Here is a 13,261-nt window from a genome sequence, read left to right on the forward strand (position 1 = left end):
AATTATCTTTTATCTATAATTTAATGTTTCTCTAGATGTATAAATACCGAGACGGGAAATTACATATGCCCAAGCAGGACTTTCAACATTAATGACTAGGAATAGGAAACATGTGGTTAATCCTCATGTAAAACCTCTTTATATTAAAATATGAAGATTTTAATTATAATGTGAATAAAACATATTGGTTTTTCAATGTGTTTCTACCAATCAAGTCTCAATTTTTGGCAATTCAAAGCCACTGTAACTTTTTTTTTTGAAACTCTGGATTTTATTATGACCACAGTAGATTATAGATAATATTAGATATATTTAGCACTTCAAATATTTCCAATATTGATTATACTGATGCCTTTTTTTATTTAAATTACGTTGAATACCATTATGATATATTATCTCAATTTAAATAGATCTAGAGATTGTTTGCCTTTGATTATTCCTGGATTATTAGCCAGTGCTATGCTATAAGTTTCATAAAAAAAAAAATTGAAGGTAAAAAAAATAATATAGGTATTACTAATGTATTTTTTAGTAAAATAATAATCATAAACTCAAAATTTAATGTATATTAAATGATATATTTTTTAAAATATTAACATGGTGACATATTAAACAGACATTGTTTTAAGAAAATATTAAAACTAAGACATATTGAATCAACCTGATAGATTAACCTACCAAGTACGCGACAAGATCATGATAAAAAAAAAATCAAAATAAATTATAAAGTTTGACTCCAATTCAATTTAATGTTGAATGATAAAATTGAAGTAAAATACTCAATTAAAAAAAGAATAAAAATAACTTAAATCAATTCAAGCTAACCTTACAAACCCGTAATCTAAGTAATGAAATTAAGATTGTTACACATTGATGGACGTTAAGCCATCACCAAATATATATCATCAATAAATGAAGTCTCCACCTAGTGATTAAAAAGAAACTATAGATTCTAGAAAATAGTACTAGTTCCAGAGATTTAAATAAATGATTAGTTATGCGTAAGGAAAAAATAATATCATCCTTACTTGTCCGCACTGCATCCCTATTTTATTTTTATTTTTAAAGGTTATCTTAACTATGTATTTTTTTATTTCTCTTCTAGATTTGTTTTAATTGCTATTAATTATCCAATTTTTTTAGTTTATTATTATTATTTTTTTATATATAAAATGAAAGAATTTTAATGTCGATCCCAAAAACAAGAGACATGTTGATTTCATCAAAAAATGTGAAAACAAATTGAAAAAAAGAAAAAATGGATTGTTAGAAAGTGAAATTGAAAAAAAAAAACCTAAAAAATAGCAAATCCTTGTTCAAATAAACAATTCTTTGTGAGTGTGGTTTCCAATGATTTAGCCACATTTTTTAGGTTTTTGTTAATATTATGGGACCAAATAATTGATTATTATATTATATTTACATATTTTTAAAACAAATAATAGTGTTTGGTTAAAATTAATAAGTATTGAAATATTCTGAAAATACTTAACTTTATGATTTAGAACTTTTTAGAGAAAAAAAGAAAAGAAGTTCGTGTGCTTGAAAAGTCTACAATACCAAACAGAAAACTGATCTTCCTATGAATTTTCAAAGCATTTTAATATATATTATTCGATTGAAATAGAATAAAAATACAAAACTCAAATCTCAAAGTCATGATCATTGCGTCATGCCATTAATTATATATGCACTTAACTATGAATATTTATTTGGTAAAAACTTGTCTTGAAGGGCAAATTAGTCCATAAAAACCCTTAATTAGCAATGAGGTATGACTTGTGAGTAATAGCGACCTGAAAAGAAATTCTGGTGTCCTAACAAATAAAATGAATATTTATTTGGTAAAAACTTGTCTTGAAGGGCAAATTAGTCCATAAAAACCCTTAATTAGCAATGAGGTATGACTTGTGAGTAATAGCGACCTGAAAAGAAATTCGGGTGCCCTAACAAATAAAAAGAGGTGAAGGCTTGTGAGAGCGCGGGCTGGTCAAGTGGCGACCGCTACAGGACACGCTCCACACACGCATGCCGTGTGCCCCCCCTAATTGCCACCAACCTCAACGTCTCCCCATTACTACGTATATAGTGATATATCTTCCAAATCAAACAAATACTATAATAATTCCTGTTTATTTTTGGATGTCACAGATACTATATATAGTGATATATATCTTCCAAATTTAATACAAAAGTTAACTTCGGCCTTCCAACTTTTCAATTAATGCATTTTTAATATCTATAATTTCTGAAAACTCACTCTTGGCTAAGAGCTTCATTTTTCTTATTTTTTGTTTATTATTTGAGATAAAAAAAATTATCAGATTTAGGCGGAAGAAAGAAACATTTATCTATTAATAACATTTTTTACAATGAAAAAAACTTGATGATAGTGTCAACCAATGCTATTTGACAAAAAGAATTTTATTGGAATGTTCTTTAATCTTTACCTTGCTCAACAACGTAGATAGAAGAAGTTGTTTGATTTGGATTGAATTTTTTATTGATTTTTTTGATTATTTAATCCCATAAATAAATTTATTTAGATTTACATGATTTTTTCAGCTAAAAAATCTACTGAAAAATATGTCTTTGTCTTGTATAAAATATCCTCACTCCAACTTTTCTTTGTTGAAAAATGTTTTTCAAATTTATTTATTAACATTTTTGGGTTGTTTTTCTCTTTTTATATTCTTTGATTTTTTTTTAAATTTTAAGTTTTTCTTGATTTTTTTAATATATTTTTTTAATTTTATCTTCCAATATTTAATTGATTTTAAAATAATCTTTATGATCTGTTCTAGTTTACATACTATAGAATTATCGTGATCTTGGAAGAATGTCCTGATATTTGGTTAGTATTTAATTTTACAAATATCTATTTTTTTGTTGTATAATTAAATAAAAAATTATTTAAAAAAGTTATTAAACCTAAATGGAGAGCATGCATTAGACCACAAGTTTGGTAAATTAACTTGGATTCTTTTAAGTTTTTTTTTTAAGTAATTTTTTTTAATTATATCTTTTACTATTAAATTGATTGAAAATTGAATTTTAATTTTTTTTTGATTTATTTTTTATAGAGTTATTACAGTCTTATAACTCGATTTACGAGTTTAATATATAAACCTGAATTAATTCAAGATATTATTATCTTAATATTTTTAAAAAATATGTTATACATTAAATTTTTAATTTTTAATTATTTATTTACGAAAATACATTATTAAATTTTTTATATTAAAAATATTTGATATGAGCCGCGGGCAAGTGATATGTTTTAACTTTTGGAGTGGTTTAATTTTATACGCCTCAACAGGTCAGAAGTAACTCAGGAGTCAGTACTCCACTCCTCGAGCTGTACGTTTTAACTTTTCATTCAAATTTTGACCGTCTACAGTAAAGAGTAGCATCTCACCCTTCCTCACGTGCCATATCTTTCCCTCACGTGTAACCATTAAAAAATACTAACTCCTGCTTACGTCACTATCCACCGTGTCACCTGGTCTTCCACGTGGCACCGATCCAACTATATAAGCCTCCCTCCCTTATCAGTACGCTCCCTTATCAGACATATCTCCACGAACAAAACAGACACACAGAAAAAAAAACAAAGCAAAGCGAGCTGCCAAACAAAGATTAAAAAAAAAAATATATATATTTTTTTATGTGAGTGGAGAGAGTGATTTTCGAAAATGGCGACGTCGTTACCGAAAATACAGCAGTGTGGAGAGGGAGTAGTTTTGTCAAAATCGGCGAAGAGAGTGGATTCGAAAGGTGGTTTAGAAAGCGAAGAAGAAGACACGAAATCGCCGATTTTGATATTTTTGTACTTTCATAAGGCGATTCGGAATGAGCTTGACACGCTTCACCTATTAACCCTGGCTTTTGCTACCGGTCATCAGGATGTGGAGATTAAACCGCTCTTTCAACGTTACCGGTTTCTCCGCTTGGTTTATAAGTATCACTCTAATGCTGAAGATGAGGTCTGCCTTTTCTGAATCTTTCTTTTCAACTTTTGTTTCGTTTTGTTTGTGTTTACAGTTATTTTGTTTCCTGTTTGGAGGATTATTTTATGTTTTAAAATAAGAAAGAGAGAGCAGAGTAAGAGTATTATTTTAATTTTTGCCTTTTTCGTTTTTGCTTTTTTATATATCCTTTGATTTTTTTAATAATAACTGTTTAATGTTTTTGTAGTTATAGTAATTAATTATGATTTAAAGAAAGTACCGTGTGTGTGTGTGTTTATATATAAATAATTGTTATAAGGATAATAACTTCAATTTTTTTGGAAAACTTGTACTGTAGTAATAGTAGTAGTAGTAGTTGTTGTTGTTATAATAATAATAATAATAATAATAATAATAATAATAATATACAAATGGTTATATAAAAAAATAAAGAAAAAGATATTGATTTTGTTTTGCAGGTCATCTTTCCAGCTCTTGATAATCGTGTGAAGAATGTGGCAAACTCGTATTCATTAGAACACAAGGGTGAAAGCAATCTTTTCGATCAATTATTTGAGCTTCTAAATTCTTACACTCAAAATGATGAAAGTTTTCCACGTGAGTTAGCATCCTGTACCGGAGTCCTTCAGACATCACTTAGTCAGCATATGGCCAAGGAAGAGCAGCAGGTGAGGTTTCGTTTTTGCCGTTTATTTACTTTCCGTCTACACAGTTCAATGAGATTACTCTTTATTTATGAGATATGGCATGTAATTGATGAGTAGATATAACTTGCATGTTGAAAAAATAATGTTGTAATTAATACATTAGAGAAGCATTTTTATGTTGTTATGAGCTTCTTTTTTTTTTCTTTTCAGCTGAGGGACCCATTACCTAAATTTCGATTATATATATATAGGTTAATTCAGCCCTAGCTCTTTAGTTGAAAAATGCTGTCAATTATAGGTTCAGAACTCAACCTTTGTAAATTTTCTCTATCTCAAATCAAAGGATGCTAATCTATTGTTTTGGATAATCTCCTGAATTGCCATATTCTTCTCTAGTTTACATTCTAGACATTTGACTTGATGCTAGGAGTCTCTTTGTCCACATTTCATGTATGGTTTCGATTTCTTGTCGTTATGGACTTGGCCTGATGGCTGTGCATGCAAAGGATGTATAGGGGGAGGGGAGAGGGGGCGGGGGAGCGGCAGCGTACCTTGTGACAGTCAGGTACAATACAACGAAACCATTTGAGAAATAGAATAGGCATGCAGCTGCCATATAATGTGTCAGAGCATGGATGTAACAGTTACATGGAGGAAAGTTTCATATAGGTAACAATTTAAAAAATATAATATAATGTATTGGGTGCATTAGGACCAAGGGAAGTGTGTGACAGTTTGATCTTGTATAGAAAGTAATGTATCCACTTGTCTTTCTTGTGGGTCCTTGTGCGTCAATGAGTGGAACTGAATTATCATATATGATTCTTGCCAATCTGGTAGCATGTTGTGAATATGAAATCTCTTCAAAGAAAGGTGAGATCATTTCTCTTCCAGATAGTTTAATTTACCATGTCATTGAAATGCCATAAAGGCAAAACAGATGGCCTTTTAGTAGGAAGGAAATGATCGTTGGAGCAGAGAACGCCTTTGGATCGGTTACAGCACAATACATAGGTTTTAACAATTATTTATTCCAGACATAAGAATGTTGCAAATATCTATTTTAGTCATTTCACTCTTTGATATGTCAGGTTTTTCCCTTGCTTATTGAGAAGTTCTCAGTCGAAGAGCAGGCATCTCTAATCTGGCAGTTTATATGCAGCATTCCTGTTAACATGTTGGCTGAGTTTCTGCCTTGGCTTTCATCCTCTATTTCACCAGTTGAATACCAAGACATGCTCAAGTGCCTAAGCATGATAATTCCAAAGGAAAAGCTTCTGCAACAGGCAAGCACTTTTCATCCATCATTTTCCCCCAAGTTGGATATATTATGCACAGAATGTGTGGTTGATTAAAATGCTTTCTCAAAATAGGTTATTTTCACCTGGATGAAAGGGAAGAAGAGCACAGATGCAGTTGAAAGTTATGTAGATAATCATGAGGTTTTAAGCCAGAAGGATTCTCCTACTAGCATGTTAATTTTGGAACTGGATAAAGAAAAATGTACCTGTAAGAAATCCAAGACTGGGAAAAGGAAATATTTGGAGCCAAGTAATGAGGATTCTGATACCATGGAAACACACCCAATAGATGAAATTCTTCTTTGGCATAATGCTATTAAGAGGGAGTTAAATGAAATAGCTGACGAGGCTAAGAGGATACAAAGCTCTGGAAATTTTACTAATTTATCAGCATTTGATGAGCGGCTGCAATTCATTTCTGAAGTTTGCATCTTCCACAGGTATTTTTCCTTTCTATTGTTTAACTTTGCAGCTGTTGGGCAGAAATGCCCAAAATAGCAGTAACGGGTAGACCACCTTTTTCTTTTTGCCTTTTCTTAACTTCTTAATTTTGTCATACCCATTTTATGATCTAGAATTATTTGTTCCTCTCATAATTGGGAGATATTGTAGTGCATCATTATTCTTAGAATAATGTTTATCTTCATAGTTCGAAATATGCATCATAAGCTTGCCTAGGCTTTTATAAAATTTTCATCTGCCACATGGATGCTGTTACATGATAATGGTGTATCTGAAAGACTCCTGGAAAAGGCCCAGAAGCAGAACAACATGCATGCAATTATTCTGTTTTGACATGGATCTGTTGGGCACCATACTGTATTTTCAAATGTTCAACATGCCAATTTTGAACTTTTAAAATGTCTTGGTAAATCTTAGTTGTGATTGAACTCTCTGTCTGAAACATTTTTCCTTTTCTGATTACAGTATTGCTGAGGACAAAGTCATATTTCCTGCTGTAGGTGGAGAATTTTCATTCTCAAAAGAGCATGCAGAAGAAGAAAATCAATTTAACGAGTTCAGATGTTTAATTGAAAGCATTCAAAGTGTAGGTGCAAGCTCTAACTCTGTAGCTGATTTTTATGCAAAGCTATGCTCGCATGCTGATCAAATAATAGAAACTATACAAAGGCACTTCCACAATGAGGAAATTCAGGTTAGCTTTCCTTGTTTAGACAATATTTCTTTCAAGGGATGTTTGGCATTTTCACCAAGTCATGCATCAATTTTCCAGTAATACTGAACTAGCATCACTGTGTCCTGTCAAAAGGAGCCAGTCATGGGAGTTGGAGGGATTGATAATGTATGGAGGTGCTTGAGGAAGTTAAAACATAAAATATATCACCTGGGTCTTAGAAAGATTGTATTAGACACTCTGGTCTTTTAAAGACAAGTCAGTGGTGTTGCATGACTAGAAAACTTTAGCGCCAAACATCCCCTTTTGATTCTTCAATTCTGTATGCTAAGCTCCTTTCATGTCTAGGTTCTCCCACTTGCCCGTAAACACTTTAGCTTCAGAAAACAGAAGGAACTTTTATACCAGAGCTTGTGCATGATGCCTTTGAAAGTGATTGAGCGTGTCTTGCCATGGCTGGTGGGGTTGTTAACAGAACACGAGGCCAGGAATTTCCTAAAAAATATGCAATCAGCAGGTTCCTATATTATGCTTCTTGTAGCCACATATTATGAATACTTTCTATTAAAAAATTACTATTACATACACAATTCTAATGAGTTACTTCGGTTCAGCTCCAGCAGTAGACACAGCTCTTGTAACTCTTTTTACTGGTTGGGCATGCAAGGGTCGTAGCCAAGGTGTGTGTTTGTCTTCAAGTGTAATTCATTGCTGTCCTGCTGATATTGAGGAAAAATTTGTTCCATCATGCTGTGCGCGTTTGTGTGCGTTTTGTTCAAAGGATAGTCCTGTGTCAATCAGTGAAGGTATCAAAAGGCCACAAAAAAGAAACATCTCAGGATTTTGCAAAAATAGCAATGTCTGCAACCCCATAGAGACTCCAGATGCCCATGAACCATCTTGTTCTGATCGGTCTTGTTGTGTCCCAGGTTTGGGAGTAAACAGTAAAAATCTGGGATTGACTTCTCTTTCCACAACCAAGTCTTTGCGATCTTTATCTGTCAAATCCTCTGCTCCAGCCCTTAACTCCAGTCTTTTTGTCTGGGAAGCAGATATGGTCTCTTCTGATTTGGGGTATACAGAACGACCGATAGATACTATTTTTAAATTTCATAAAGCCATAAGCAAAGACTTGGAGTATCTTGATGTCGAATCTGGAAACCTCAGTGATTGCGATGAGGCATTTCTTCAGCAGTTCATTGGAAGATTCCGTCTATTATGGGGCTTATACAGAGCTCATAGCAATGCTGAGGATGAAATTGTTTTTCCAGCATTAGAGTCTAAAGAGGCACTTCATAATGTTAGCCATTCTTATACACTAGACCATAAGCAGGAGGAAAAATTATTTGAAGACATTTCATTTGTCCTTTCTGAGCTTTCACACCTTCATGAAAATTTGCAAAAGTTTCAAGTGATGGAGGACCCATCAGGAAGTACTCTGGAGCATTCTATTGGCCATCTTGATGATTACATGGGAAAGTACAATGAGCTAGCCACTAAGATTCAATGGATGTGCAAATCTATAAGAGTTTCTTTAGATCAACATATTAATAGAGAAGAACTTGAGTTGTGGCCATTGTTTGACAGGCATTTTTCAATTCAGGAGCAAGACAGGTTAGTTGGTCGCATAATTGGGACCACAGGGGCTGAAGTACTGCAATCTGTGTTGCCTTGGGTTACTTCTGCCCTGACTCAAGATGAACAAAATAAAATGATGGACACATGGAAACAGGCAACAAGAAACACAATGTTTAATGAGTGGCTTAATGAATGCTGGAAAGAAGCTTCAGCATCACTTGTGCAGACTGAACCATCAGGAGATACAATTTATAAAGAAGAAGGTATCTCATGCATAAGAGATTTTGGTTTTGCTTGAAATACTGTGCAATGTCATGTTTATTTGAATGTTTTTAGCAAAGGCATGATTGGTTGCAGGCTAGTGATGAGTATTTCACTAATTTCAGCTTTTTGTATTACAGGCAGAGAGTTTCATGAAAGTTTAGACCAAAGTGATCTGTTTAAGCCTGGGTGGAAAGATATCTTCCGCATGAATCAAAATGAGCTTGAATCTGAGATTAGAAAGGTTTATAGGGACTCAACTCTTGATCCTAGGAGAAAATCATATCTTGTTCAAAATCTTCTAACAAGGTTATTTTCTGGTGATTATGATATTCTTTATTTTTCTCCAATCTGATACCTTAGCACATGCTTGGATTTATTTAGTTGCTAGCTCTTTTTTGATCTTTCTTAAAGAAGGCCTTACTTTCCTGATCATGAATTCTACTGTTACGTAAATGGTTTGTTCTAGCCGCTGGATAGCTGCTCAGCAAAAGTCACCTCAAGAAACTGCAGGGGAAAATTCTACTACTGCTGATGTAATGGGATGCTTCCCAACATTTCGAGACCCTGAAAAACAAGTATATGGGTGTGAACACTACAAGAGAAACTGTAAACTTCGTGCTTCTTGCTGTGGTAAGCTGTTTGCTTGCAGATTTTGCCATGACAAAGTTAGTGATCACACGATGGACAGGTAAGGCTTGATATGATTCTTAGCATTTCAGGTTTCAAGGGAATTCTGAATGTATGATGTTTTGTTCAATCACTGTAGAAAAGCAACATTGGAAATGATGTGCATGCGCTGCCTGAAGGTCCAACCAGTAGGGCAAGTCTGTGCAACACCAACATGCAATGGTCTTTCAATGGCGAAATATTATTGCAACATATGCAAGTTTTTTGATGATGAAAGGTATGCAATTCTAACTTTTCTATTAATCAATTGTCAAACTCATTAGATTCAATGAATAGAAAGCATTTAAAACGTGTTTTATTATTTTAATGTTGCTTTGGCTTGAGAATGATCAAATAACATGAATAGATAGAGATCCTTTTCCCTGGTCCAGAAACAGCTTGATTTCTTTTGTGATGGTTATTTATTGCTTAGATATGTGGAAAGAAACTAAAGAACCTTGGGCGTATTAAATTCATCTGCTGTAACTGGAGTTCACATCTACTTGAATATATATATATATATATATATATGGTCCAAAAAAGAGTGCCATCTTAAATTCCTAGAATGCCACTTGCCACTTAAATAGATATAGGTCACTCTAAATGTTTGTATAGCTTCAAATTTGCATTATCTTTGTCTATCCTAATTAATCATTTGAATACTGAATTATTATGATGGGTAGTTAACTTCAGCAGCCTATGTGTTGAAACTTGTAGTTTTCTGCTTCTAACTGACATTGGCATCAATCAGGTGCCACAAACCATAAATTTTGCACTTTGTGCATCAGTGTTGGCGATGACATGATTTACTTGCTGGGCATCACATGCTAAAGCCATCCATTTCTCCTGACAGGCCAAATTGAATAAGAAATTAATAATCATACTGTGATAAGAAGTCAGATTAGGGAGGATCGGTGTACCATTCCTTGAAGGAATTGAAATGACATTTCAAGAAGTCCAGGGACAGAGAACTGGTATTGCCTAGTCTAACTGGAAAAATTAGAAAAAAAAAAGAACTTGCTATTTGATTTCAATGTAATCATGAAGCTCATTCCTCACGACTTGTCGTGTTCACTAAATTAAGAAATACATATGGGGAAACTGTGTGATATCAAATATTGATGGACAGAACATATTTGCATTGCTCAAAAGTAGGCTCTATTCCCTCTGAAAGTCTTGAATTTACAATGGCATTTCAAGTTGATATAAGCAACTCCTTTCTCTGTAGAATTTCTTGAAAACTAAAATTGAGCTGGTTCGTTTGCTTTTGAATGACAATCATCTTATTATTGAACATTTCTATGTTAGCTTTTGTTTCTATTATGGTTTTGTTAATCATTTTACTTTTGTCATGAATGTATTTCCGACTTCAGGAGTGTATATCATTGCCCATTTTGCAATTTATGCCGTGTTGGGAAGGGTCTTGGTATTGATTTCTTTCATTGCATGACTTGCAACTGTTGTTTGGGGATCAAGTTAGTGAACCACAAGTGCCTGGAGAAAGGTTTAGAAACTAACTGCCCCATTTGCTGCGATTTTTTATTCACATCAAGTTCAACAGTCAGAGCTTTACCTTGTGGCCATTATATGCATTCCTCATGCTTTCAGGTTTTGTATACTCTCTTGTTTTCAGTCCATGTTTCTTCTGTTTTTCTTCATTTATCTTGATTCGTGCATTTCAGAATGGTGGCTTATTTTTCTCCTCCATCTCATGTTCTGTAGGCATATACTTGCAGTCACTATACTTGTCCAATATGCTGCAAATCCTTGGGAGATATGGCGGTAAGAGTACAATTTCTTGTTATAGTTGTTGTCGTCAGAGATGTGCATTACCTTGTTCATTGTAATATAGTTTCTATCTCACCAGGGCCACTTGAGGAGATGACAGTGAAATTGATGATCAGTTGAACTAGAATGCCTTTTACCTAGAGAGGAAGGTTTAGAAATTGGGGATAAACAAACAAGTATTGTTACTTGTGGAGAATTGGATTTCCCCTACCCGTAATTATATATTTTACAGAATTTATCTAGCTTTTCTAGGATGCTTATTGGTGGTTTATTCCTTTGATACCAAGAAGACTAGAATTTTCAGTTTTCAGTTTGATTTAACTTTTCCAATGGCTTTATGTGGATCACTGGAATGACTGCCACTAGTGGTTTCCTTGTGCCCTTGCTGAATGAAGGAAAGCGTTGGACAGCTTCTTCCTATCCTTAAGGAAACCTTCTTCCCTGTTAGAACAGAAATTCGCAGTTAGGATAAATTCCCTTCTAAACAATAAAATCTCAAGGTAATCGAGGATCTTTTGCACATTCGATAATACCCATTGAAACGTGAACTTCATTCCCTTGGGCAACAAGAAAGATCTAATACACAGTTGACTAGTTTATATGAACTTTCTTGCGGTACAGGTATCATAATTGTTTTGATGGATTTCATCCAAGCGCAATAGAACTATAAAGTCTATCCTCTCCATCCTGCACAGGATACATCCCATCAGCATTATTTGTTAAATTCTACCGAATCATTAATATAATGATAGGCACACAATTTTGTCATCATAGTCTTTCTGTTTACTTAGCTATGAAATGCGTGAAGCATCGTTATGTTATTATAACAATTATTGCAAACCCACCCAGGTTTATTTCGGCATGCTTGATGCGTTGTTGGCTGCCGAGGAGCTGCCAGAGGAATACAGGGATCGCTGTCAGGTACACCTGCCTCTACAATTGATCTCTCCGGTACTTTGCATTCTAGTGAAAGTCATCATAACGCAGCATTGGTTAACAAACTTCATTGCAATATTAACGAATTCGCTTCAGATTTGTATGGGTTCCCAGAATTGTGTGCATACCCTATCCACACAAACTTGAAATCTCTTCGCATTTTCCTCTGCCAGATTTCTCACAAGCGTGCAAGTTCTCCGGTGAAATTTCTTTTTTCCATTTACATGAAAGAAGAAATGGGTTTTTCTTAATTCCCGAGGGGATTGCGGCTTTTACTGAGATTAAAACTGACTGAAAGTATTCAACTTGTGCTGCATTACTTGGACAAATTAAAATCTAGCCATCGTTGTTTAATTATGACTAGTCTAATTCAGAAGTGGTTGTTTATCTTCTTGATTATACTCCACGTTGAGACCTCTGATGTTCATATTTTAATGCAGGATATACTGTGCAATGATTGTGATCAAAAGGGGTCTGCACAATTCCACTGGTTATATCATAAGTGTGGATTATGTGGGTCTTATAACACCCGGGTAATCAAGAATGAGGTGACCCATCCCAACTGCACCACTCCTCCCTGACAGCTTATTTCTTAAACAAAGAGGTTTAGGCTCAAGTCTGTATATACGTTTATGGCTAATGAATCAATTTTTTTTAATTCCCCTTGCCAAATAACGTGACAAAATAGAGAAATTTGCCAACAAAATAAACTAAAAGGGAACGGTGAAATCAACATGGCCAATCACTATAGATCTAGACTCGGTGGTGCTATGGATTGTAAAAGTGAAGTTACGGTTTTGCCTCTCATGATAAAAACATTTGGCCTGACTGATAGGGGTAATAGGGTGTTTTTTTTTATATACATCTTTAAATAGTAAAAATACAAAATTACCTTTGGAGCCAAAATGATGTATAGGGTATTTTTGCTTTTTTCATTTTTAAATGCATGGCGAATTTATTGGATTTTCCTTGAAG

The 13,261-nt window shown here is 33.7% G+C and overlaps 1 protein-coding gene across 4 annotated transcripts; it reads left to right on the plus strand.

The window, feature by feature from the left end:
• Nucleotides 1-3,557: 3,557 nt before the first annotated feature.
• On the plus strand, nt 3,558-12,942 carry LOC118046334 (zinc finger protein BRUTUS). Of its 4 annotated transcripts, none has more exons than XM_035055178.2 (14): nt 3,558-3,986; nt 4,430-4,639; nt 5,710-5,904; nt 5,992-6,359; nt 6,847-7,075; nt 7,403-7,571; nt 7,669-8,895; nt 9,034-9,202; nt 9,363-9,584; nt 9,663-9,800; nt 10,936-11,170; nt 11,285-11,344; nt 12,200-12,271; nt 12,727-12,942. In XM_035055178.2, the coding sequence occupies exons 1-14, from the start codon at nt 3,696-3,698 to the stop codon at nt 12,865-12,867; spliced, it is 3,726 nt and encodes a 1,241-aa protein (XP_034911069.1). In that variant the 5' UTR covers nt 3,558-3,695; the 3' UTR covers nt 12,868-12,942. The 4 variants fall into 4 exon arrangements, with proteins under 4 accessions (XP_034911069.1, XP_073259708.1, XP_034911070.1 ...); XM_073403607.1 differs by having other exon boundaries at nt 7,678-8,895; XM_035055181.2 differs by lacking the exon at nt 3,558-3,986 and having other exon boundaries at nt 4,501-4,639; nt 5,781-5,904.
• The last annotated feature ends 319 nt before the right edge of the window (nt 12,943-13,261 follow it).

This window comes from Populus alba, chromosome 12 (genome assembly GCF_005239225.2).
Source record: "Populus alba chromosome 12, ASM523922v2, whole genome shotgun sequence".
Taxonomy (NCBI): Eukaryota; Viridiplantae; Streptophyta; class Magnoliopsida; order Malpighiales; family Salicaceae; genus Populus; species Populus alba.